At 36.8% G+C, this 23,046-nt stretch overlaps 1 protein-coding gene across 1 annotated transcript; it reads right to left on the reverse strand.

The window, feature by feature from the left end:
• Positions 1–6,263: 6,263 nt before the first annotated feature.
• Positions 6,264–22,677, reverse strand: f8 (coagulation factor VIII, procoagulant component). Its single transcript, XM_027171911.2, has 25 exons — positions 22,424–22,677; positions 21,616–21,707; positions 20,626–20,748; positions 19,568–19,780; positions 19,192–19,365; positions 18,451–18,675; positions 17,977–18,229; positions 17,251–17,416; positions 17,066–17,147; positions 16,022–16,239; positions 15,362–15,512; positions 15,039–15,248; positions 13,788–14,862; positions 13,256–13,421; positions 12,904–13,140; positions 12,541–12,769; positions 12,254–12,436; positions 11,885–12,001; positions 11,601–11,672; positions 11,364–11,449; positions 11,046–11,207; positions 10,161–10,305; positions 9,564–9,712; positions 8,051–8,233; positions 6,264–7,547 (listed from the first exon to the last, which is right to left on the reverse strand). The coding sequence occupies exons 1-25, from the start codon at positions 22,570–22,572 to the stop codon at positions 7,392–7,394; spliced, it is 5,016 nt and encodes a 1,671-aa protein (XP_027027712.1). The 5' UTR covers positions 22,573–22,677; the 3' UTR covers positions 6,264–7,391.
• Between the last annotated feature and the right edge of the window lie 369 nt (positions 22,678–23,046).

Here is a 23,046-nt window from a genome sequence, read left to right on the forward strand (position 1 = left end):
TTATTATTATTATTATTATTATTATTATTATTATTATTATTATTATTATTATTAATGCTAATAATAATAGTAAAAAAAACATTTCAAATTAACAATTTTTTTTAATATTAAGATTTTATTTTCCTCTAAATTTTACACATTTTTCTACGAACAATGATAGTAGATACAGAGAAAAAAAATCATTGTGCACAAAGTTTCCAGAACACTTCTAGCAAACATAAGTTTCACATCTGCTGCAACGTCCTGTTTCTCTAAAAACGTTGCTGTAATTTTTTCTTATTTGCTGTAGTAGAATTGCTGAATGTACTTTCTTTTAGCCACCTTTCATTTTTGTTTTTCATTTACAAAAGTAATTTCATTTTGATTTTACTAGAAACCTGAATATAATGAAGCACTATCAACAGTTTTAAATCAGATATCTAAACATTTTGGATATTTTACTCGGTGTGTAAAATGATATATTGGCATAATTACTTCATAAATGTGCTAAATGTTAAATATTTATGTTACATTAATCTGTCTTTTTTGTTTGTTTGTTTTTAAACCCACCCTGACATCTGATACCCACTTTGACATGTGGTCCGATTGTATCCCACCTTCCAGGAACGTTCCTTCTTAAAAATCTGAGTGTAGGGTTTAGGAATGAACTAGTGTGTATTTATAGTTTCCATGACAAGTAGAACATCTGGATGTGTGTCTGTGTTGCTGATTCTACAAGTCTTCCATTGAAATGTAAAGCATACATCACGTACACACACACACTCTCTCTCTCTCTCTCACACACATGGTAAAAGAATTCTGCGGTGGTTTAATGATTTCACCAAGCAACCATATGGAATGTAGAAATCTTGCCTACACACACACACACACACACACACACACACACACACACACACACACACACACACACACACACACACACACAAAACTCTGTCGCTCTTCAGCTCAGTGTCTACAAGTTCAGAGATTAAAATCGCAAACCTGTAGCAGCCTCAGGTAAAACTGAATGGAAACAGCTTCACATGACTCCACTATTTAGACATTATTACAGCTTTGAGTCATCGATTCATTACACGTTGATTCATGATTCATAAATCTTCTGATGAATGATGACTCACTCAATTTTGCTTCTCTGCTCCATTAATAGCCTAGAAGGTGGAAAATGAATGCCATATGCAGTCGCTTCCAACAGACTGAAGAAGCTTTGATTCCCGCAATTATGTTAGAAATAAAACATTTAAAAGCGTGATGTGATGAGTTTATACTTGAGTTTTAAATTTGTGGAGCAAATTATTACATAATGTACGTTAAATACATCAATGAATACATTTGTTCCAGCGATGTTTTTTCTTTCTGTTGATCTAGTATGTCAGTCATATTTTTTGGTATATAACTGTATCAAGTTTATTTACTAAAGTAGAGGCTCATGGTAGACTTACAATGAGAGCAAGTGTAAAGAAAGAAAAAATTGGAAAGAGAAAGAATGTTAAAGGGATATTTAGAAAGGAGTCTAATAGTAATAGACTAATGGTGTTGAATGATCTGTTTTTCTATCGCATCCATAACTATATTAGGGAGCCTAGTGGGTAAGGTCTTACCATTACCAATCAGAATGTTGTGAGTTCGAATCCCATGTCTACCACGCTGCCACTGCTGGGCGACTGAGCAAGGCCATTAAACCTGAACTGCTTGTTTGTATAAAAAAATCAAGATAAAAATGTAAGTAGCTCTGGATAAGGGTGTCCGCTAAAGGCTGGAAATGTAAATGTATATTTGTAATCCATGTGCTGGAAACACAAAAAATGGCAATATATACTGTAAGGATCTGAGTGAGGCACAAATTGTGCCATACAACTGGTTTAGAACATGTCCAAAACTGCAGGTCTTGTCAGATGCTGCCTGGTTTAACTGCAGTGGGTAAACACCTACAGTACCAGAAATGGTCTACAACCAGACAACCAGCTGCAGCGACACGGGTTCCCAAATCTCACTGATACATATACGTAGGGAGTGAAGGTTAGCCTGCCTGGTCCGATCCCATCTTAGAGCTACTGTAGTATAGCACAGAGAGCTGAATTAATGTTAATGCTAATAGTTAAGACTGGCAGCAGACCTCCAGAAGTCTTGTGGAGTTCATGCACAAGGGGAACCTACTTTATATAAGGCAGTTGGTTTTAATGTTATGGCCGATTAGTGTAAACAATGTATTCATTTATTTAAGATGGATCTTGGATTTGCTCGATGCTTTCACCTGGAACAGCTCAGCTACATTAAGAACAGGAATCAACGTGTCTCCATTTTCATAATTACAGATGACTCAGCATTTCTCACTGAGCTTCCACCACTTTTTTAGTCAGGTAACGGTATTCCCTCAGCTATTTCTGACACACATTACATGGCTCATAGCTATGTAGCTATGTCATTTTGCCATGATCTACAGCTTTGTCATCTCTTTTAGTAGATGTCTGAGCGATTCTGAGGTCTGTGGCACAAATTCACAAATATTCTGACTAACACATGACCATGATAAAGAAGTGTAACGGATTCCACAGACGGAGGTCAACATCTCTTTCTTTTTTCTCTTTCTTACACTCACCCGACTTTTCCAAAGCCCTTCATACAGTAGACACTGGATGGCTTGCAAAACATTTCTATGGAGCCTGTATTCATGAACTGCTATAACTGTGTTATAGTTATAAAGAATGAGGAAACATTTCTACCATAACGCATCAAATATCAACCAAAAGTTTGCAGTTATTAATTTTTTAATGACTTTGTGTTATTTAATGCACAACCATAAAAACCACCATTCAGCCTTTCTTTAGTGTTTAACCTCAATAAACACCACATTTTCTCTGCTATGTGACAAAATAAATCTAATTTTTATATCTTATAGTTCAAACCTAACTGTATCATTGAGTGGAAATTCTCAAAATCTTTTTCTATGCAGCTGTAGCCACAAATTTCACATTGTGGCTATGAGTTAACTTTCTGTGAATGTGTTGTAACTTAACCCATGACAATTTATTATTTTTTTTTTGTATTTTGAAATCAGGTGGTCTGAAAATTCAGAGAACACAAATATCTAAGGATAAAGGTGACTGGAATTTTTTTTTTTGGAATTAATTACCAACCCTCGAGTTGTGAGGCAAACGTGCTAACCACTAAGCCAACGTGCACCCCGGCATTAAAGCAAATATATACTATTGTCCTGTTCCATATCGAGCAAACTCTCAAAGCAAACACAGACGTTCCACAGAAAATTAATCATCTGCACAAGTTATACAGTTTGTTGCTGATTATCTCATTAGCTGATTATATGTCATACTCCGCAGTGGTGGTGAAAAATAGATCCTAAAGGCTTAAAGAAAATGAAGTTTTTCAAATGTTTTCATATTTTTCTACAGTTTCAAAGTAAATGGTAATATCAAACCCATTGGAACACCAGTGTACTGTACTGCTGAAAAGGTTTTATTCGCTTATTTCACAGTCACACCTTATTACAATAACCAAAATATCAACTCTGAAGCTTTATAAAATATAAACCTGGGCTTGCGTCATTTTATATACATGTAAAACCCTTTTCTTTCACACGCAATTCCCTGATTTGAAGTTAATAACGAAACTTACGATTTAAAAACAGAGTTATAGAGAAATAATCGGAGGAAGTATTTACCTTCGACAAAATATCTTCGGTAATGTGCGGAAACAATATATTACGTGTCTTATTGTAATCTGTGGACTTTTACAGCCCTCTTTATTTTCTCTTTTGGTTCAAACAAGGCATAAATTCTAACCAGCACTTTTCTGATAATAATCAGTCTGTAAATATTAAACTGTCTCCTACGAACGATACCGTGTCTCGATACGAAGTCTTATTTTTCCTGCTTTTGACAAGTTGTTTTTGTTTTGGTTCAGATAGCAGGTGATGCATGGGGACTCGAATCTTTTCCCACAGACATTTGTTCAGTTCACCAAACACACCCCGACCAGAACACTTCCTGTCACACAGGAACTGATAGTACTGTTCAATTCTATCACTGTCAGAGTGGATAAATAATCTTATTCTTTAAGGTCCTCGCTTTCACACAGTGCTGTCTAACACGAACACACACGTCTGGTGTAATATCCTTATGAGGACTTTTGTTTGGCATAATTAGTAACACAGCTAATTAATATTAATGCGTGTAAATCGGACCATCACCATAATATATGTAGACAAATGAAAACATTCTGACATTTCTTTTTTTTTTTTTTAAAAATAAAATAAAATCTGAAACTTTTATAAAATCAGAATATGGGTATCAGAAAAATATCCCAAACTACCCAAAGTTTGGGAGATTTTCTTCTTAATTAAATATTCCGTTTGTGCTTGACAGTAAAAAAAATAAAAAATAAAAAATAAAAATAATGTAGCACATTTGAAAAATAACATCAAATATGTAAATTCTTTATCAAATTTCTATTTATTTTGAGCATTTTTTTTATTTGGTTCAAGACAAGTAATTTCATTTTTAAATGAAAGTTTTAAGTGATTGAAAGCCTACTAATCTAATGCTTTGTTAAAGCATCATTATCTGGGGTCTCCTGTGCACAGGCTACATTCATTCCACAGTATTTTTTCCATTGCTACTGTTCTAGAAGGTAAAAAGATGGCAAAATAGTTTGGGACTATCTAGTAGCTACTGTAGTTCAGGGGTGAAGAATATTTCTTGTTTATGTGAGCTCAGTTTCTTTACAAAACCGGATCATACTCAGTAAATTTACATGCGACCAAACAATCAGATTCAGTAACCGGTTTGACAGGTCAATCGGATTGTAAAGCCTTCATGTAAACGCCTTATTCGATCTGATGTGAAATTTCCATTGAGGAGGGACACATAGAAGTCTGTTTATCCAATATTTTATATGAGGTCGTCTCACACCATGAAGAGCAAAAATCGTTAAATAATCCCTGTCTGAAACAGGCTTTAACTTAAATAATTGATGCCATGCACTTAAGGCTAGCATAAAGTTAACTATTGTATTGTGTGAACCATTAGCATTCAGGGGGAAAAAAGGAATCTTCCTCGGTGATATCAGAGCAACTTCCAGTGAGCTAATTTGTTCTAAAAATATAGGAAACAGACAACTCGAGTGTATGTAACATTGGACACTGAAGCAAACACAGTTTTGTGGTCGTATCTGGCAAAAAGCATGAACTTTTTCGTTCTAAATACACTTTGCAAGATTAATGTTTATGTACTTTGCGAGGACAAAATGTTCCCATTAGCACAGCCATGTGACAACAATGACTAACAGCTTCAGTTAATATGTTGTTTAAACCCATTTAGCAACCGAAAGAGAAACAGTAAGAGGATTCTCTAAGCTTTAATTGCATATTGCAGGCTTCTAGATAGTTCGTGACTCTTTAGTGGTAATGCATGTTATGCTTAGCATCCTGTTTGCCACACTAAGGAAGAAAGTTTTGTCAACGATTCTGGCAATGTAGTGCTTCAAGATTGGGACACTGTGTGTTCTACAGGTTTTGTTGTAATCCTTATTGTTCTTCCGATTTCCTTGAAAGCCATATAGGCTGCTTATGATCATGTTATGAAGCATTTCGTTTAAAAAATGATGCTACATAACAGCCCTTGCTTACTAAAATCTGGATAATCCAATAAATCCAAGAAATAACAATAATAAACCGCAATCTTTTTGTGTGACTTCAAACTTAACCATAACGCTGTGGTTCATAGCTATGGATAAGAATAAGACAGTAGGTATTAAGACTTAATAATGACCCCACACCATAAATGCTCGAATAGATGGAAAAAACGAATAACGTTATCATTTTGGATGACTCGTTACTTGAGGCTTGTCCAGCGATTAATTAGGGCTGTGGAAAAGACGCAATATATTCTCGACCACGAGTCTGGCTATAGGTTTCCAGCTTATTTTGATGTGCTTTATAGTTGTACAATTTTGTGCACGGTGCCAAAATGTTAAGTTTGTGTAGTTTTTTTTTTTTTTTTACTAAAAAGTAGCTAATTAAATTTACAATAAACTACAGTATTCTAACAAGCAGCATCCAGTACACTACATTATTAATGTGTGTCCATGTTCAGCATTGAATGTCTTTATCATGTCTCACTCCACAGTGTTGGTTAATATGAAGCTCATATAAAAGTAGACACTCAGAGCTTTAAAAATGTATAGTGTTTCGTACGTTTTTCAGATTTTACCCAGTAATTTAGGGACTAAAACCAATAAACAACTTTGAGTTTCATCCATAAATACTTTTATTTCATTTTAAATCACAACTCTTTGGAAACCTTTCACAGTACAAATCTACATTCAGAGAAAAACCTCAGTAGTGTTAATAATGTCTTGATTACTTATACGATATGATATGTTGTGTGACATTAAAATAAACGAATAGCTAATATTTCAACCTCCTCTTGTTTAAAATCCTTAAGTGAGCAGCATATCTGACAAAGAACAAGTAGGTTTTGATCTATGTCTATTGAATAGTTTCTCGATAATAAAAAAAACGTAACCAAAGACAGAAAGAACACATTCATATAAAAGGACAATAAAAGGACATACATTTCCTAGTATCTGGTATACTGTATATACTGTATTGACTTTTCTGGATCACACAACGCACAATGACTCCAAAAGTTTTAGCCCATTGCTACCATCTTTAGTTAAAGGACTACCAAAAGACCACAGATATTATTAGGTGGACCCAGCTCACTCAGTACAGCAGTGAGGATACCGTGGTAACAGTGTGTGTTGTGCTGGTGCGAGTGTTATCAGGTACAGCAGCAGTGCTGTGGTCATAAACTGACAAAGATAAAGGGTTAACACACACTGTGCATGGAAAACGATAAAGCGTGGTCTCTAACTGTACACCTACAAGCTGAACCAACAAAGTAGGAGGGTGTAGTAAGTATACATAATGACATGGGCTTATAACCAGCATGAGCAGAGAACAGAACGCCACCACATTGCAAATGGGCTGCAGTCAGTAACTCTACATATATTGAGTGAGCTATGGGATGAAAGCTACAAGTGGACATAATGTATAAATATATATATATATATGAATATATTTCTCTGAACAGATCCTGACCAATCAAAAATCCATTTACAGCATCAAAAGATTTGAGTGAAGAAAATAAATCATAATAATATTAATAATAATAATAATTAAAAAATACATTCAGTGTCAATGACCAGTTTTTTTTTCACACATTCTATTTGTCTCACACTCTTCTTCTCACATCTACATATTTCATACAAACACACACACACACACACACACACACACACACACACACACACACACACACACACACACACACACACACACACACACACACACACACACACACACACACATTTTCTCAGAGCCTCTGTTGAGTATCACATCCCAGGAACTCCACCCTCAGCGCAATTTCATTAACCCAGCCTTTCGGGTGGATGCGGATGAATCGTGTGAACAGCGGAGGCTCGACGATGTTTAGCTTCTCCTCAGCGTACTCGTTGTTCCCTTCAAAGATCTGCAAAATGAACAAACAAACCGAATTATAAACGATAAACAGTAAACTCCAACGATATTGCTCGGCATAGCGTTTGTTTTCTTTTTAAAGAGGATTGTCATTCTTAGGATCAGGATTCAAAGAGTCATTTACTGTATGGATTCTATGTGTCAAATACAAAGAGTCATAACAGTACAATAAGTTTAGTTTATACTAACTTTTTAAAACAAATATTGCATTCTTTATTAATATCATCTGCCAAAACACACCATAATGTTATGTTAGAGAATGTTTTGTAAACCTAAAAACATTGTTTTATTTCTGAATGAGTTTATACTGTACATATTTTGCAAACACTGTATTTTAAATCAGTCATTTGTTTTGGGATCAGTCAATTTTCTGTTCGGGCAGGAAAGGTTTGGTCACAAGGATGTGCAGGGAAATCCTTCAGTAGTGATAAGGAGTTCGATTAAAAGTGTAAACCTCTAGACTCGTGTTTTGTAAGTGATTTTTTTTACACACACCTTCTCATCCTGAGTCCCCGGTTCGGTTACTGTGAACCAGCTGTGGCCGTCATCACTAATAGAGACCAAGAACTCGCTCACCATCATGCCTGTGAAAAGGGATTTGGCTCCCTGTGTGATTATACCAGTGACTCTCTTCACCACCATGAAGTCTACTTGTAGCCACTCAAAAGGGTTATTAGTCTGAGAAAGAAAGGTAAATGGAAATAAAAAGAAAAATGAAAGTTACAAGCTGTCCATTCATTCATTCATTCATTTTCTACCGCAAGCTGTCCAATAATTCTGTAATCAACCAGTCATTCCATTCCTTCACACAGAATACTCAAACACACAACATCACTCTTAACGTTAGCATATGGTTCCAGTTTGGTTAATTTAATGGTACCCAAATAATAATATATATATATATATATATATATATATATATATATATATATATATATATATATATATATATATATATATATATATATAAAATAAAGAATGTTCTCTGTAAACTCTGTTCTCTGTTTTGTTTTTTAGTTATTTTTAGGTTTTAATTTTATAACCATGATTTATAAAGTGAAATTTTAATGTTAAGAGAATGTTCAGAGAACATTAAGAGAACATTCTGCAAAACTAGCAACACTTTAAAAGGACATTTTTTGAAATAACCCAAATATGTTCCCAGAATGTTCTGAGAAGAAAAGGTTCCCACTTTCCATTTGATACGGTCTTTAAGTTTGACATTATGTAGTTCTATGTGGAGAAAAACACCAATTGCTTTCCATTAAGAAAAAAAAATTGCTTTGCAATAAAAGAATTAAAAGAGACAAAATATTTTGGTTAGGATTGTGGCTGTGTGTGTGTGTGTGTGTGTGTGTGTGTGTGTGTGTGTGTGTGTGTGTGTGTGTGTGTGTGTGTGTGTGTGTGTGTGTGTGTGTGTGTGTGACTGATTTCACAGGGAAATGGTGAAAGTGTTGAGTCATGTTGAAAGAGCGAGACAATGTGTGCTCCAAAACAGACAGCTTGAGGAAACTCTCAACAATAGTCTTTAAGTGAGCAGCTGCCAAGCAATACCAGATTACCGATAAACATCATTCACAGTTCACACTGGGTCAACATTTTGGTGGTGTTGGCACTAGTAAAGCCAAATTCCTGCTTAAAGAATGTTGTTGCCGTCTAGGCTTGATTTTAGTTACTAGAGTGATGTATAGGACAATTAAATTAACAAATAGAAGGCTTGTGCCGATATCTGTTTTAATATATTCCAAATATCATTCGAAAATTATGATGAATGTCTATTTTTTGTAATCTAAAGAAGCATTGGAGAAGGAAAGAGCTACTGATTGAGGGATAATGTTAGCGATGTGGCCATTTTAAGGCACAATTTTAATATAAGTAATGACTTACATCTTCTGACCAATCAGAAGCAACAGTACTGTGGTATAAAAAGTCCAAGTACATCTACGGTGTAAAATGAAGGATGGCTAATAAATTAGATGAATGCCTAAATAGGGATTTCTGGATGTACCTTGGGTCTCCATGCGTTGGCGCTGCCTTCTTGGTTAAGTCGGGCAAGGTTTGGGTTCCATGAGTTTCTCCAGCTTTCCCGGAAAGAAGAAGCGCTAATCTGATTTTTGGGAATTATTCCTCTCTGCATTCCTAATGGCATTGAGCAACCTGAAACATGAGCATGCACGCATACCAATCATCAGTTACCATCCTGACAGCATTGACTATGATTTATAGATGATTTATTGGAGCATTCATTGCAGCAAGACATGCATATTTTTATATAATCGTATCATCTTTGCTTTTGAAATTTAATTAATAACATTTATATTTCTTCTAAGTTCTAAGTTTATAAGTTCTGAAACACCCCCCCCCCCCCCATCTAGTCCTACAGGTAATTTGCATAATGTGAATAGGAAACCTAGGAAAAGTGTAACTTTAAGGAGAAGTACAATTCGAGTACAATTAAATCCTAGTAACTTGCCCAGTATAAATATTGATGCAATTATTTTTTATCTATCTGAATATGGCCCAAAGATGGTTATTAACCAGTAGAAACTAGTAGTATACAGTGTATAACTCAAAAAACTGTGTTAAATTAATCTCTTTTACTCACTGTTGAGGTCACAGCCCAGCAGTTCAAACCTCAGAGTGGGCTTGACGACGTAAGTGGATGGATGAAGGCGAATGTAGCGACCAATGATTGGAGGAGAGATGAGGTTTTCTTTTACCCTGGAGCCATCCAGGTTTCCGTTAAATTTCTAGTTAAAAAAAAACAAAACATTAACGTCAATTGCATCCATTTCAAATTTTTGCTTAGATTGTGTCCTAGACAAAAATGGTGGCAAGTTTAGCTGTTGGGAAATTGTGTTTTGAGTTACTATTAAGTCTAAAAGTTGAGGTACTGTATTGAGGCTAAACAATTGGGAGTTCTTTTTTCAGAAGTCAGAACTAAGACTTAGACTGAGAAGCTAAGCCATATGTGCAGGTTAGGAGTTTAGATTTCACGGCTAGTTTTTCACACTGAAGGTTGTGAAGGCAAGATTTTGGGCTTAAGGGGCCTTAGGCTAGTGGTATTATTGGCATAAGTCTTGGAAGTGGCTGCTAAATAGTGGAGGCTTTAGGGTTGTAAGTGTTGTGATGAGTAGTCGATTGTTGTTGAGTGTTGTGGCCAGATGTAGGGTCTAGGACAGGGATTTCCGATCTTATCCGAAAAGAAGGTTTGTATTCTAAGCAAAAGCCACAACTGAGTATACTGAAATTCAAGAAAATTTATTAAACAGATAGAATCAGGTGTGATTGCCGCTTAATTGGAAATCCTGGACCCACACCAGACTTTTTCTGGATGAGAGTTGAGACCTCAGGTCTAAAGGCTGAAGCTTAGGTCCAGGAACCATCAATCTGTGCAATGGATTGTTGTGTCAAGTGTACAAGAATACTCTATTTATTAACATCAGTGGTTGGCAAGCATTTAAACTGGTATTTGGCATTTGATACTAACATATACAGACTCGCTGCTGTTTCCTTTGTATATCTTCCACGTTTTCTGGTCCAGGCTATAGCTGATGGCGAAGATCACTGTGTACATATCTTTCAGGCCAAAGGATGTTTTCGCACCCTGCGTCTGGATCCCATGGACCACCATGGGCCGTAACAAGTCCACCTACGACATCAAACACAAAAGTAGTAGTTCAGGAGAAGCCTACACAAATGACGGTGAAACAACATGGTGTTCATGAGAAAAGTTTATTTCATGTATCTGATGGGTTTAGGAATTGAGAACACAGGGCATTTAAACAAGCTGGTTATTATACAGTACCTGGATCCAGGAACTCTCATTGTTGCCAATCCAAGCATTAACCGATCCAGATAAGTGTAATCGGGCAAATCCTGGCCCCCAGTTATCTGTCAAACAAGGGGTCAGAAAATATATCAAAGAGTTCTGCTCTGCACCTAGAAAATATTTCTGATTGTCTCTCCACCACCGATAGCAGCTATTTTTACACTAATACCAGTGATCAAACTGAAGACTTGTTCGCTGTAGTTAATGTTTTACCATAGTGATCAGATTCAGTGAGTTGCTCATCAGCTATCCATCTGGACTGCATTCCCAAAGGCTCAGTACAATCTGTAAGACCAGATCAGTTGGAATGTTTAATGACTAAAGAACATATGCGCCATCCAACAATAGTAATTTTACAAATCAGACACAAGCTGTATATGCAGAAGAACAATACTGTACAAAACTACAGTCACATACATGTTTATATCCAGAAATTAACATATGAACGATACTCTAAATGTATGTTATGCTCATATTGCTTTACAACTGTTTCTTACGTGGTTTATAAACAAGAAGTTTGGCTCTCATTCCAGAGAGCTGGTGATCTCCAATGGTACACTCCACCAGCCAGGTGCCCACAATTCCAGGTCTGATTTCAATGCTTCCAAATACACCTGCAATGAGAGAGGAGGAGGAGGAAAAGAAGAAGGACCGAACATCAGAATCACCTTTAGAGAGACACATCGTGTGAGTAAGTTTACCAGTATGTTTACCACGTTTAGCCGTGAACACGTTTAGCCAAACACATTTTTGTTTTCTCCTTTCTATTATACTGGGAAATTAACCCTTATACCAAATGATACAAAGATTCTACCCAAGTTAAATTAACTATTCTTCACCCAAATGAAAATCATACGTGTGGTTACCTGGAAAAAGTTTATATATGCCTAGACGGTGTTCCTGGTCTTTCCCAACACTAAATGGCATTCCATGAAAGTGGACAGCATGATACTCTCCACCACTGCCCACATTTAACAGGTGCCAGCGAGATGTCTGGTGTTGCGCCACCGCAAGGCCAGGTAGAGTATCAGCAACATATCCATTTATTGCTAATTCAGAGCAATAAAATGAGAAAGGGCAAAAACTATTAATGAATAGTTTCTAATTTCATAGATTTAGTGCATATAAAATTTCCTGAGAAGGTTTCTTGTACCAGCAAATCTGTTGGTGCTCTCAAACCAGGGATCGTCTACTTTGGCTTGGCATGGTGGTGAACAGAACTCCTTGATGTTCTGCTCCAGATACCAGCTTTTCTTCTCGTCAAAAACGGTGAACAGTAGGAATAAATCCTGCACTCCTGGTTGCAGGAGGGTGCGTGGCTTAAGAGTCCCAGGACGACAGATGAGTAACGGTCCAATTAGACCAGAGTTTATGTCCTTCTCCTGGGACACACATAAACAGATTTTAATGACATCTAACGTCTATTGGAATAAATTTTGTGAAGACATTACGCTTGTGTCATGTAGATCTATGAACAATTAAAGTGCCACCAAAACTCTTTAACGATTCTGTATACCATATTCACTGTAGAGTAATAGGCCCCAGCCTTGCAGTCAAAGTCTTTGGATGATGGTCCTTGTCGTTTAGTGATTCTCCAGTTGTAGATTCTCTCTTGGCCAGGAGGCACTGGGTCACCTGGTCCCTCGTTCTCCTGTAGAGTCACCCCCTGTGGTGCAGAGCTCGCCGTGGTCCTGTCATACACACCGTGTAGGTGCAGGGAGTATGGTCTGGATGCAGTGTTCCTAAAAACTACCTGTAACAAATAACAAATAGGAAGTGGTCTGGCTCACCGGTCGTTGAAAAAGCAAAGAATTTTAGCACATTTTCTCATCAAAAGCATTTACAATGAAAAGTAGGGTCACACTTACGGTAAGCATATCATTAACCTCCACCTTAAGCACAGGACCCATAATTCCAAGATGTTCATCAAGCTCACCACGTTTCACAGGATTCTTGAAATCTCTGTCATGATATGCTCTGTACACAACTTTCTTGTAGGCTGGGAAATATTTTCTCATTCCCCTGCTCGTCTCCCTGTGCAGACAAATTGAACTCACGTTATTTAATGGTCAGACACAATGACTCGCACATTTTCAATTTAGAGGCAGTGTTAAGCGTATATTCAGTATATATGATGTACTAATGTATTAATTGATTTGAATTTATGATTGATGTATTATTTAATTAAGAGACTTCTTCAGTCTGCATTTCCCTGATTTATTTTCAGATTTAAAAGCAAGTGTTTGTGTCTAAAGGTGCTTTGCTAAAGGTGCATTGCTGAAATGTCTACTCAAGCAAAATCTGGCAACCCTTGAGTTGTAAACTATGATACAGGCAATTTTCATAATGAATGCTGTCATTTTCATTTAGTTTTTTGAGTCAGTGAGATTTATACTTCACCTAGCACTGATGAGTTGGGAAGGTTTGTCAATTCCATAATCCCACATGATTTCCTCTGCTGCGATGTAATAACTACGGAATTTTGTTTCACCGGACCTGATATCAATCTCATCGGTGGAGTCGAAGCTAAGAGTGGTTTTGTTCTCATCGTCTTCGTAATAGTCATACTCAATGGATGGAAGGTTCTTCGGGTTGGTTTTGTTCTGTGAAGAGTTTGATGGAAAGTACTGAGAGCTCAGATTTAGTTGTTGTCCATCTTTGTTGGCATATTTATGAGGACCTAGGCTTTCTATCAGCTTGTCCCGCTCTAGAACTGAGTCTTTCAGAATTTCGTTGTCACTCACTGCACCATTTGGTTTTGTGCCTTGAGCTATATTCTTTAACAATAGCTCTCTCCGAGACCTCTCTGTTAAATCAGAGGTTGTGTTCAGTCCTAATTTCTGAATGAACTTCTTAAACAGGTCACCAGATGGACTCTTATCTACATTTGATGTTTCTGTTTTACCTGTGACCTGGTATCTCACTGTTTTATTGTCATCCATCTTAAACACATCCTCTAATTTTGTCCCTTTCACACTCATAGATTCTGGTTCAGTTCTGTGAGAATGAGAAGAAGGTTGATCAATCCTTGCTTCTGTATCATTCTCTACAAACACAAGTCTCTTCTGGCGGTTTGATGAAGTCATCTCAATGTTGAGTTGATCCAGAATATCCTGCGGAATTCCTCCCTGGGAGAGAAAATCCAGATCCTCGGCTTCAACCACTGGAACAAGTTTTCTCTTGCATACCAAGGTGTCCCTCTCCTCTTTTTTCTCTAGGGGCATCTTCGTAATGTTTTGCTGCTTTGTTTGGCTTGTGTTGCCTGACACTTTCTGGCAAATCTGGATAACTACAGTTCGGTTCCTCTTCCTGAAGCCCCGTGGGATTGGGAACTGCTCGTCTAGCTGATCCTCAAAGTCATCATAGTCATCGGTGTCCACCAGGGGGAGCTCTCGTTCACAGTTGAACACAGAGTACCGTACGCTCATCCCTTGTGCTTTGAGAGTTGGGTCGAAGGCACCAATCTCCCATTCACCTAGAAAAAATTATATTTACTGTAAGGAACTGTTCAGCAGACTAAGAATACATTATTAAAGACAGTAAGCATATTGTAATTTGTCTACAGCTTGTTTACAATTGATTAATATTGATTTGCTTGTTTTATTAAATTATAGTAAATGCATGATACATCTTGAAAGCTTTGACCCATACCTTCAGTTTCCATCTCAGTGGTTACAGTGTCACCCATCATTGGGAAAAGTGTAAGGACTGTGCCATATGTTTTGTCCATTTCGAATGGGTTTCCAGTGAAATACACTGACAGGAAATCACTCTGCATCCCCACATTGGCCACATGCCAGAGCATAACATCACCAACACACATCTTAAATTGCAGACTGTTATGCATAAAACCATTTACACCTACAACACACAAAAAAAATGTAAGAAGTAAAAGATCAGGTGGATTATTGTTCTAGATTATTGTGGTTACACATGTTGCTACACAATATGAGCAAGATAAAGGTTATACTTACTGTGCATGACATTAGTGCTGTAAAAACGAGGATCATTGAGATCAATCTTGGAATGAGTTTCGCTAAACTTCTTAAAATTCTCCTCAGCATACCAGCTTTTGTTTTCATCAAAGATGGAGAACATGAGGTGTTTTTCTCTGTCAGATGATAACTAAAAGAATACACAAAGGGTGGTCATGTAACCAAGTCTATCTCTCTGTCTACATTTACATTTAGAAGATGCCCTTATCCAGAATGACTTACATTTTTTATTTAAATTTATACAACTGAGTTATTGAGGGTTAAGGGCCTTGCTCAGGGGCCCAGCAGTGAAGCCTGGTGGACCTGGGATTGGAACTAATGATCTTCTGATCAGTAGTGCAATGCTTTAACCACTAGCCTATCACATCCCTATCTATCCATCCTTCTATCCATCCAGTTTGCCTATAGATTAATTTATCAAAAGCACCTGTCTATTTATTGCTTATTTATTGCATGTCTGTTTAACCATGAATCAAGCAACTGATTAAAATCCAACCATCCCTCCATCTTCTGGTATACCCATTATCCATTTACCAAACCACCTCTCTGTCTTTGAATTCCCTAAATTAATCCATATATCTGACCATCCATCCATCTAGCCATCAATATCTAATTCTTTAGCTGCGATGTAACACTCACCACTTTCCCTCGCCTGTCCAAAGTCTCTGATTTGCAGATGATAAGGGGCCCTACCAGGCCGGATGCCAAATCTCGCTCTGGATCCAAGGTGCTGTGGTACAGCCGGGTCAGACAGCGGGGGTCGGCCTCGGTGGGTGCGTCATCTGCTGTCACCTTCCACAGGTACATCATAATCTCACCTGGTGGGACAGCCAGGGACCGCAGATCCACTTGCTTCTCTTCATGCCAGACCAGAAAACAAAATACATGGGGTTATTTCCAGAGTCAATTTTAACCTTATGCAACAACTCGAAAGACATTAGTCACATCTGATTCTTAAAGTAAAATAAGATCCTTTCAGAGCTGTAAAAAAATGTGCTCCACAGCATGAGGCCTGGGAAAACATGAACTTTTGCCTCAGCCTTTAGATCATTAACTCCATTACAGGGAAATAATTATGGTGCAGGCCAGTAAGCTTTATAAGGTCATGCGGAAACCTTAATCCTGTTTTTACATTTTACATTTTATGTAACACCGGAAATATTTTGGCTTTGTTTTTATGACTGTAGATATTTAAAGTGAAATTTGTACAGAAGTAGAACCTGCATTTACCAAAAAAGTAGGATTTTAAAGTTTGTGGACATCTGGACCATTCTCTAATCTGACCATTACTCTAAAAATCAGTCTTTTTCAAACTGTTCCCACAGTGTTCAAAGCATACAATTGAATTGGATGTATTTGTATGCTGTAACATTACAAATTCATTTCACTGGAACTATGGGCCCAAATTCCAGCCTGACAAGTGAAATCTATGAAGACATGTTTTGCCAGATTTGCCTTTTCCCTGATCTCAACAGCACTGAACAGTTTTGGGATGAGAAGTGACACAATATCTGGAATGGGATGTTCAACAATGCATATAGGTGTGATAGTCATGTGTCCACAATATTTCGGACATAAAGTGTATTTCCTGTTTTTAGGAGGAAGGGGACTCCAGTATTTTTAATACCTTTACCTTTAATACAGTAACATATGCTACATTTTTCAGAACAGATTTTGTCTTACCTCTGTTCTTCATTGGCTGCACGCTGGCAAGTCCATTTGGAAAGATGTTATAAGGTCGATTAGCCATATTTTTAAAAACAATCTGAAAACCAGTTATAACATGGTTTATAAGCATTATTTTATGCAGAATATTGTCCTTTAGTATATAAAACTGCATATATCAAAAAATATTCTGGTTGTTTTACCTGAAACTCGTCATTCACTTCTCCCCTAAACACTGGTCCAATCAGTGCATTGCTCTGGCTCTTCTTCTTCGTGAATGTACTGTCTGTGTACTCGACATAAGCCACTTTCTTATAGACTTTACCCAAGCTCTGCGTTTGTTGGACTGAAGGATCGGACTTTGAAGATCTGAAATAAAATGAGCAAATAATTCCTGAAAGACTTTACACAGATTCCTACTCAGACTTGTGTGAATTACTCACACTGGTTAAAGTAACTCATCAAGGTTACCCTTTTCTTGAACTTAGCCAAATTACTCAGACTTATTCAGATTATATGCTCTCAAAAAACCTAGCAAAGCTAGGCATCCAGGTCGCAAAAATTTGTCCCACATCAACTCATTCAAGTTACTCAGATAATTCTAAACTCTCCATTACAATCATCTTGGGTGTTCTCAGACAGGGCCTAGTTTTGACATCCTGCCAAATGGAGCTTTTGAAGCCAATATAAAGAAAATGTAAAAATAGTTTTTGGGTATCACAGCATGAAACCTGTGTAGTCCAGGAATTATATGAATCCTTGTGTTTGTCATTTTTTTTTTCCGACTGGTTTTAGCCATTTTGTTGTTTATACTAGTTTAGTGCATACAGTACTATCGGTGGTCCGGCATGCTATCAAACTTATAAAATAACACCAATTTCAGACTTAATAAACTTCTAAGTTAACTCGATTTTTTCCAGTAATCCTACCGGTCGCTCTGAGGGTTGTAGTCCCACATGACCTCCTCGGCACTGATGAAATGAACCCAGGTTTTTGGTCGTTTTCCACCAGATCTCAAAATTGATAGGGGTTCACCACGTCGGTATTGAACATAAAAAAGATTATCCATTGTGTAGGCTTCGTCCCCGTCCTCAACTTTGTGAATATGATCTACATTTTGTATTTCAGGCAGTTCATTGGACTCAGGGCAGTTCTCCACAGTGAAGAAGGCACTCATGCCAGCTGAGCAGAAATAAAAAACCCAAACAAGTATTAGAAATACATCAGGAAATTTGAGTTGTTTGAATTTGACTTTTGGACTAGATGTCTACTTTCAAACTTTTCTTATTTCCAAAAAAGATGGAAATCATTTAAAGATGTCAAGTGTTTTACACCATTATCTCAGATTTTCTGTATAACTCTGTGGATGGGATGCAGCGTGTTGACTTGTAGTGTCCACTGACCTTGCTGATGTGAATGGATCCTACAGGAAATTAGAAACTTTCCTTTGGCATTTGGCTTGAGCAGGGCGGTGGTAAAGGTCATAGGGGTCATCTCCACAGTAACCAGTCTGTGGTTCATTACTTTTAAAGTATGATCCTGGAACTGAATTGTGTGGATGTCTGGAGTTGAGCCTAGGCCAATAAGGTGCCAGGTAACTTCTTGACTTTTCTGGCATATCTTCAGTCCTAACAAGAGAAAGGACGGCGATGAGGATGACGGTAAAGCTACTTGAGCATCTACTGAATTTCATTTCAGATTTTAAATGAACTATAATTGAACTACAATTTTGATGTTTTGCCCCACTTTGTCTATACAACTGTTGCAAAAGAAATTTTTTTTTAAAATATGTCCATAAATCCATCCATCCATCCTTCCAACAAAAATGTTTATCAGACTCTTGATTTATTTACTAAATCAATCATCCATCCATCATTTATCTATACACCAATCAATGCATCCATCCATCTAGCACAATACAACAATTTGTTCATCCTTCCACCAAAACCAGCAATTCATGCATTATCCAGATCAACAAATGACACATTTAACAAAATAGAAAACAGACTATTGATTTATTAACCAAATCCATCCAACCATCCATCTATACCTACATTCAGCCATCCATCCATCCAGACATCCATACATACATATATACATACTGTAAGATATTGGTTGATTGTATAAAGTAATGCTGACCAGACCTTTCAGTGTGGAGTTGACGTATCCATTGATGGTGTGAAACTGCGGATGAGCTGGTGATTTCCTCAGTTTATCTGCTCGGCTCCTGTCTCTATACCAACTCTTACTTTCATCAAACACGGCAAACAGCAACACAAACTCTGGCACCTTGCGTTGACGGTCCTCTGTTAGTGTACCTGGACATGGGTTAAAGGTCAAAAGAGTTATAATTACAGTATGTAAGGTATTTTGTCCAAATTCTGATTTTTGAATTGGATTAAAGTCACATTACACATGAACCAAAGCAAAACTGTTACATTGATACATACTTTTTTATATTAGAAGCTTATGAAAATGACATATATTATTACACAACCTTAATTACAATAAATATGAGACCTGGTTTGCAGATCAGGAAAGCACCGATGAGTCCAGAATTGTAGTCTCGCACAATGTCTACCTGCGATGAGTAGGAGTAAGGGAGGCACTCTGGGTCTGTGATGGTTGGCCCACTGTTAGGATGAATGTCCCAAATGTACTTATAATATCCACCAGGTTGTACTGCATCATCCTCTTGCTCCTTAGCAGATGTAGAGTCCTCATAACCAGCACCTGGAAATAATGCAACACGGATTGGTTGAGGTTGAATCATAAAATGTAATCACACACACACACACACACACACACACACACACACACACACACACACACACACACACACACACACACACACACACACACGTACTGTATATATAGTCGAAAGTCTAATTTAAGTTGTTTGAGGAAATATCTGCTTTGTACAGGAACGCCAGCATTGCATGAAAAGTGCTTCCAACATTGCTAAACGTATGAGTCATTTATGAATGAAGTGGTAACTGTGCACTTATAAGAGATTCTGTGTTACATTGACCAAGACCACGTCTTTTTCAGCATATCTGTGATGTGTACAGAATGCAAGGGGGGGGAAAAATGACAGAGTGGTGTAATGAAGCAGAGTTACAGTTCCCAATTCTAAGCTGATACTTTTTTATCTATCTAGTGTTCAATTTAAAGGCAGCATCAACAAATAGAGAGAATGGAGCACCATAGTGACCAATACAATCACCAAGAACAGAATTTATTTTTTCTAACAAGAAAATGAATTAACGTATTTTGACCAATTAGAATTCAGAATCAAAATCTCAAATGAACCAGACATAATCTGGGTCATTTTCCATTGCTCAGCGCTCCCTCTGATTCAGAGTGGAATTTAGAGATAAAGGAAAATTCACAGCCACCATCATCACTCTTTTTTTATCTTATCGTAGTATTCTGGGTCAAAATAACACAAGAAAAGTATTTATCATGTTTATTAACGTATGAGACAAGGGACCGAGTACATAATGATTCATGCTGGAATTTTGTCTAGCTTTTAGACAGTTTGGAATATGTAAAAACAAAACGTTGAGGAAATTCACCTTCAGATTGTTTCCAGTAGGGGATGCCGATTGGGGAAATGCTGAGAGGAAAAGTGGCGAAATTTTTAAGGTGGACCACCACGCGGTCGTTCACTTCAGCTCTGATTGTGGGACCCTGAATTCCTGCATCGACAAAAAATGATCAGAAATTGATTCAAATTTCGACTTTTTTTTTTAGATACACAGGGTTTAGCGAAACACAGGGTTTAAAGCCATTGCATTAATACGGTTGTGTTAAATAATTGGGTTTTTACAAGAGCATTTCAAATAGAGCTGCTTTATAATGTGAAAAGCTCATAAACAACCCCTGCACTTTTTCCCCATTCACTCTTAGAAGAAAAAGTTCTATGTAGTAATGTGAAGGGTTCTATCTGGTATTCTATCTTATATGCCAAAGGTTCTATAATAATCCCAATTTAGAGATCAAGTCAAGTTTTATCCTATGAAAAGTTTCTATATAGACGGTTCTTTATAATCGTGTTGTTTAAATATTACGTTTAAAAAGAAATTTTGAAATACTTAACTATTGATCTATGAAGAAAATCAAATGAACTAAATGAATAAATGGAGTTAATAGAAAATGATTCAACACAATTTAAATATGTCCATAAAGCAAAGATTATCTTTGTTGTTATCTTTGATCTTTGTTTTTAGCCAAAATGGTTCTTTGATGTCATTAAATAAGCTTTTTGCATTTAAGGTATTTGTTAAAGCTAAGTAAATAACCAAGAACCTTTTACAAGAGTAAACAATATCTATCCAAGTCAGTATCAAAGTTTTGAAGTTCTTTATTATCCCAGTAATACGTTTTATAATAGAATCTTAACAATCTTTCAGAAACCCGACTAATTAAAACGTTTGTTGCAGGAGACTTAGCAGATAGCTTTGCAGTGTTGTGGTTATCATTTTTCCTCCCATTGTTTTTCTTAAAACACACAGACACTAGGAAAATATTAAATATATAGGTAAAAGAAATTCAGTCACACTAACCTGCCCAGGGAGGTTTTATTTTTGGGGTGCTAAAAGTGGCGTCTGTAAATTCAGTGTACACGGCCTTGACATATTTCTGGCCACTGGATCCCCTGTAGAAAACGAGCAAATCAATCAATCAATCAATCAATCAATCAATCAATCAATCAATCAATCAATCAATCAATCAATCAATAAAAGCACAAATTAGCAATCTTTTTTTTTGTATAGTAGTTGCATTTAGGCTCTTAATGGGTCTTTCAATACAAGCCTACAAATATTATGTATTCTAATTATTTTATATAAATTATGATGGTTTACAGAATAAAATATAAAAATAATATATATACACTGTATATTATGATGTATTAGCTGTGGTTTTGAAAGGAATTAAACACGATTCGGCATGCTGTTTTGGAAAAATAATTAACAATGTGATGGAGTAATGTAGCCCAACATAAAGCAGAATTTCTGTCAGCGTAAAAGTTCATCATTTTCCCATAATAGCACTTTTTACTGAAGTGTGTAAAGTTAATAACACAAAAGAAAACGGTTCATGATGTTGCATAGAAACCACAAGGCCCTAAAGGAAATGTACATTTACTATTACTACAATTACTCAAAACCTCTAGTATAAATGCTTAATAAACAATAAGTTAGATGTAATTTCATCATCGTAACAATTATTTACAGTTTTCATCTGTAAAAGTGTATTTTGAAAAGGAATCAAATGAATCAAATGAATCAATATCTGATCAATCGGAATCAAGAATTCAACAAAGAGAAAATGCTGTGTGTTTTCATATATACGTGTGTGTTGTGTGTGTACCTCTGATTAGCAACTGGATCCACATCACCAGCATTCAGATAGTCCCAACTGGTCCCCACTGCACCAATGAAGAACTCCTGTATCTTGTCCACAGCATGTGAACCCGGAACACATTTGACAAGGAAGAGGATGAACAGTAGAGACTTCATTGCAAGAGTTTCCACACAACTACGCAAACACACAAGCAAACAGACAGCTTTTCTTCATACACACACACACACACACACTTATTCTTGTTTAGGTTAAGTCACTAAAGAGCTCAGGAGACCAAGTGGAGGTATTTAAAGAGAAAGGAAAGGGGGCGTGCCATCTAACAGGAAGGCGTGAGACACTTTTTTTTCTGAGAAGATTTCAATATACAGTATGTTGAAGAAAGGACTGAATGTGGGAGGGAATGTGAAGACAATAATGGATATTTTCTGTATGCATCAGAGTTTCTTTTCATGTAATTAGGGTAAATTTAAATAGATTGGGTCATCTTTGAATTTCCTGCATGTCTAGGCTTTCTTGGAATTAATCAAACACATGATACATCCGTGCTCACCTCAAGCGTCTGACTGTACAAAGTAAACATAATAGAAAAATGTTTCTGTATTTCATATTCTGAAAAGATTTATCATCAC

The sequence above is a fragment of the Tachysurus fulvidraco genome, chromosome 15 (assembly GCF_022655615.1).
Source record: "Tachysurus fulvidraco isolate hzauxx_2018 chromosome 15, HZAU_PFXX_2.0, whole genome shotgun sequence".
NCBI classification, from domain to species: Eukaryota; Metazoa; Chordata; class Actinopteri; order Siluriformes; family Bagridae; genus Tachysurus; species Tachysurus fulvidraco.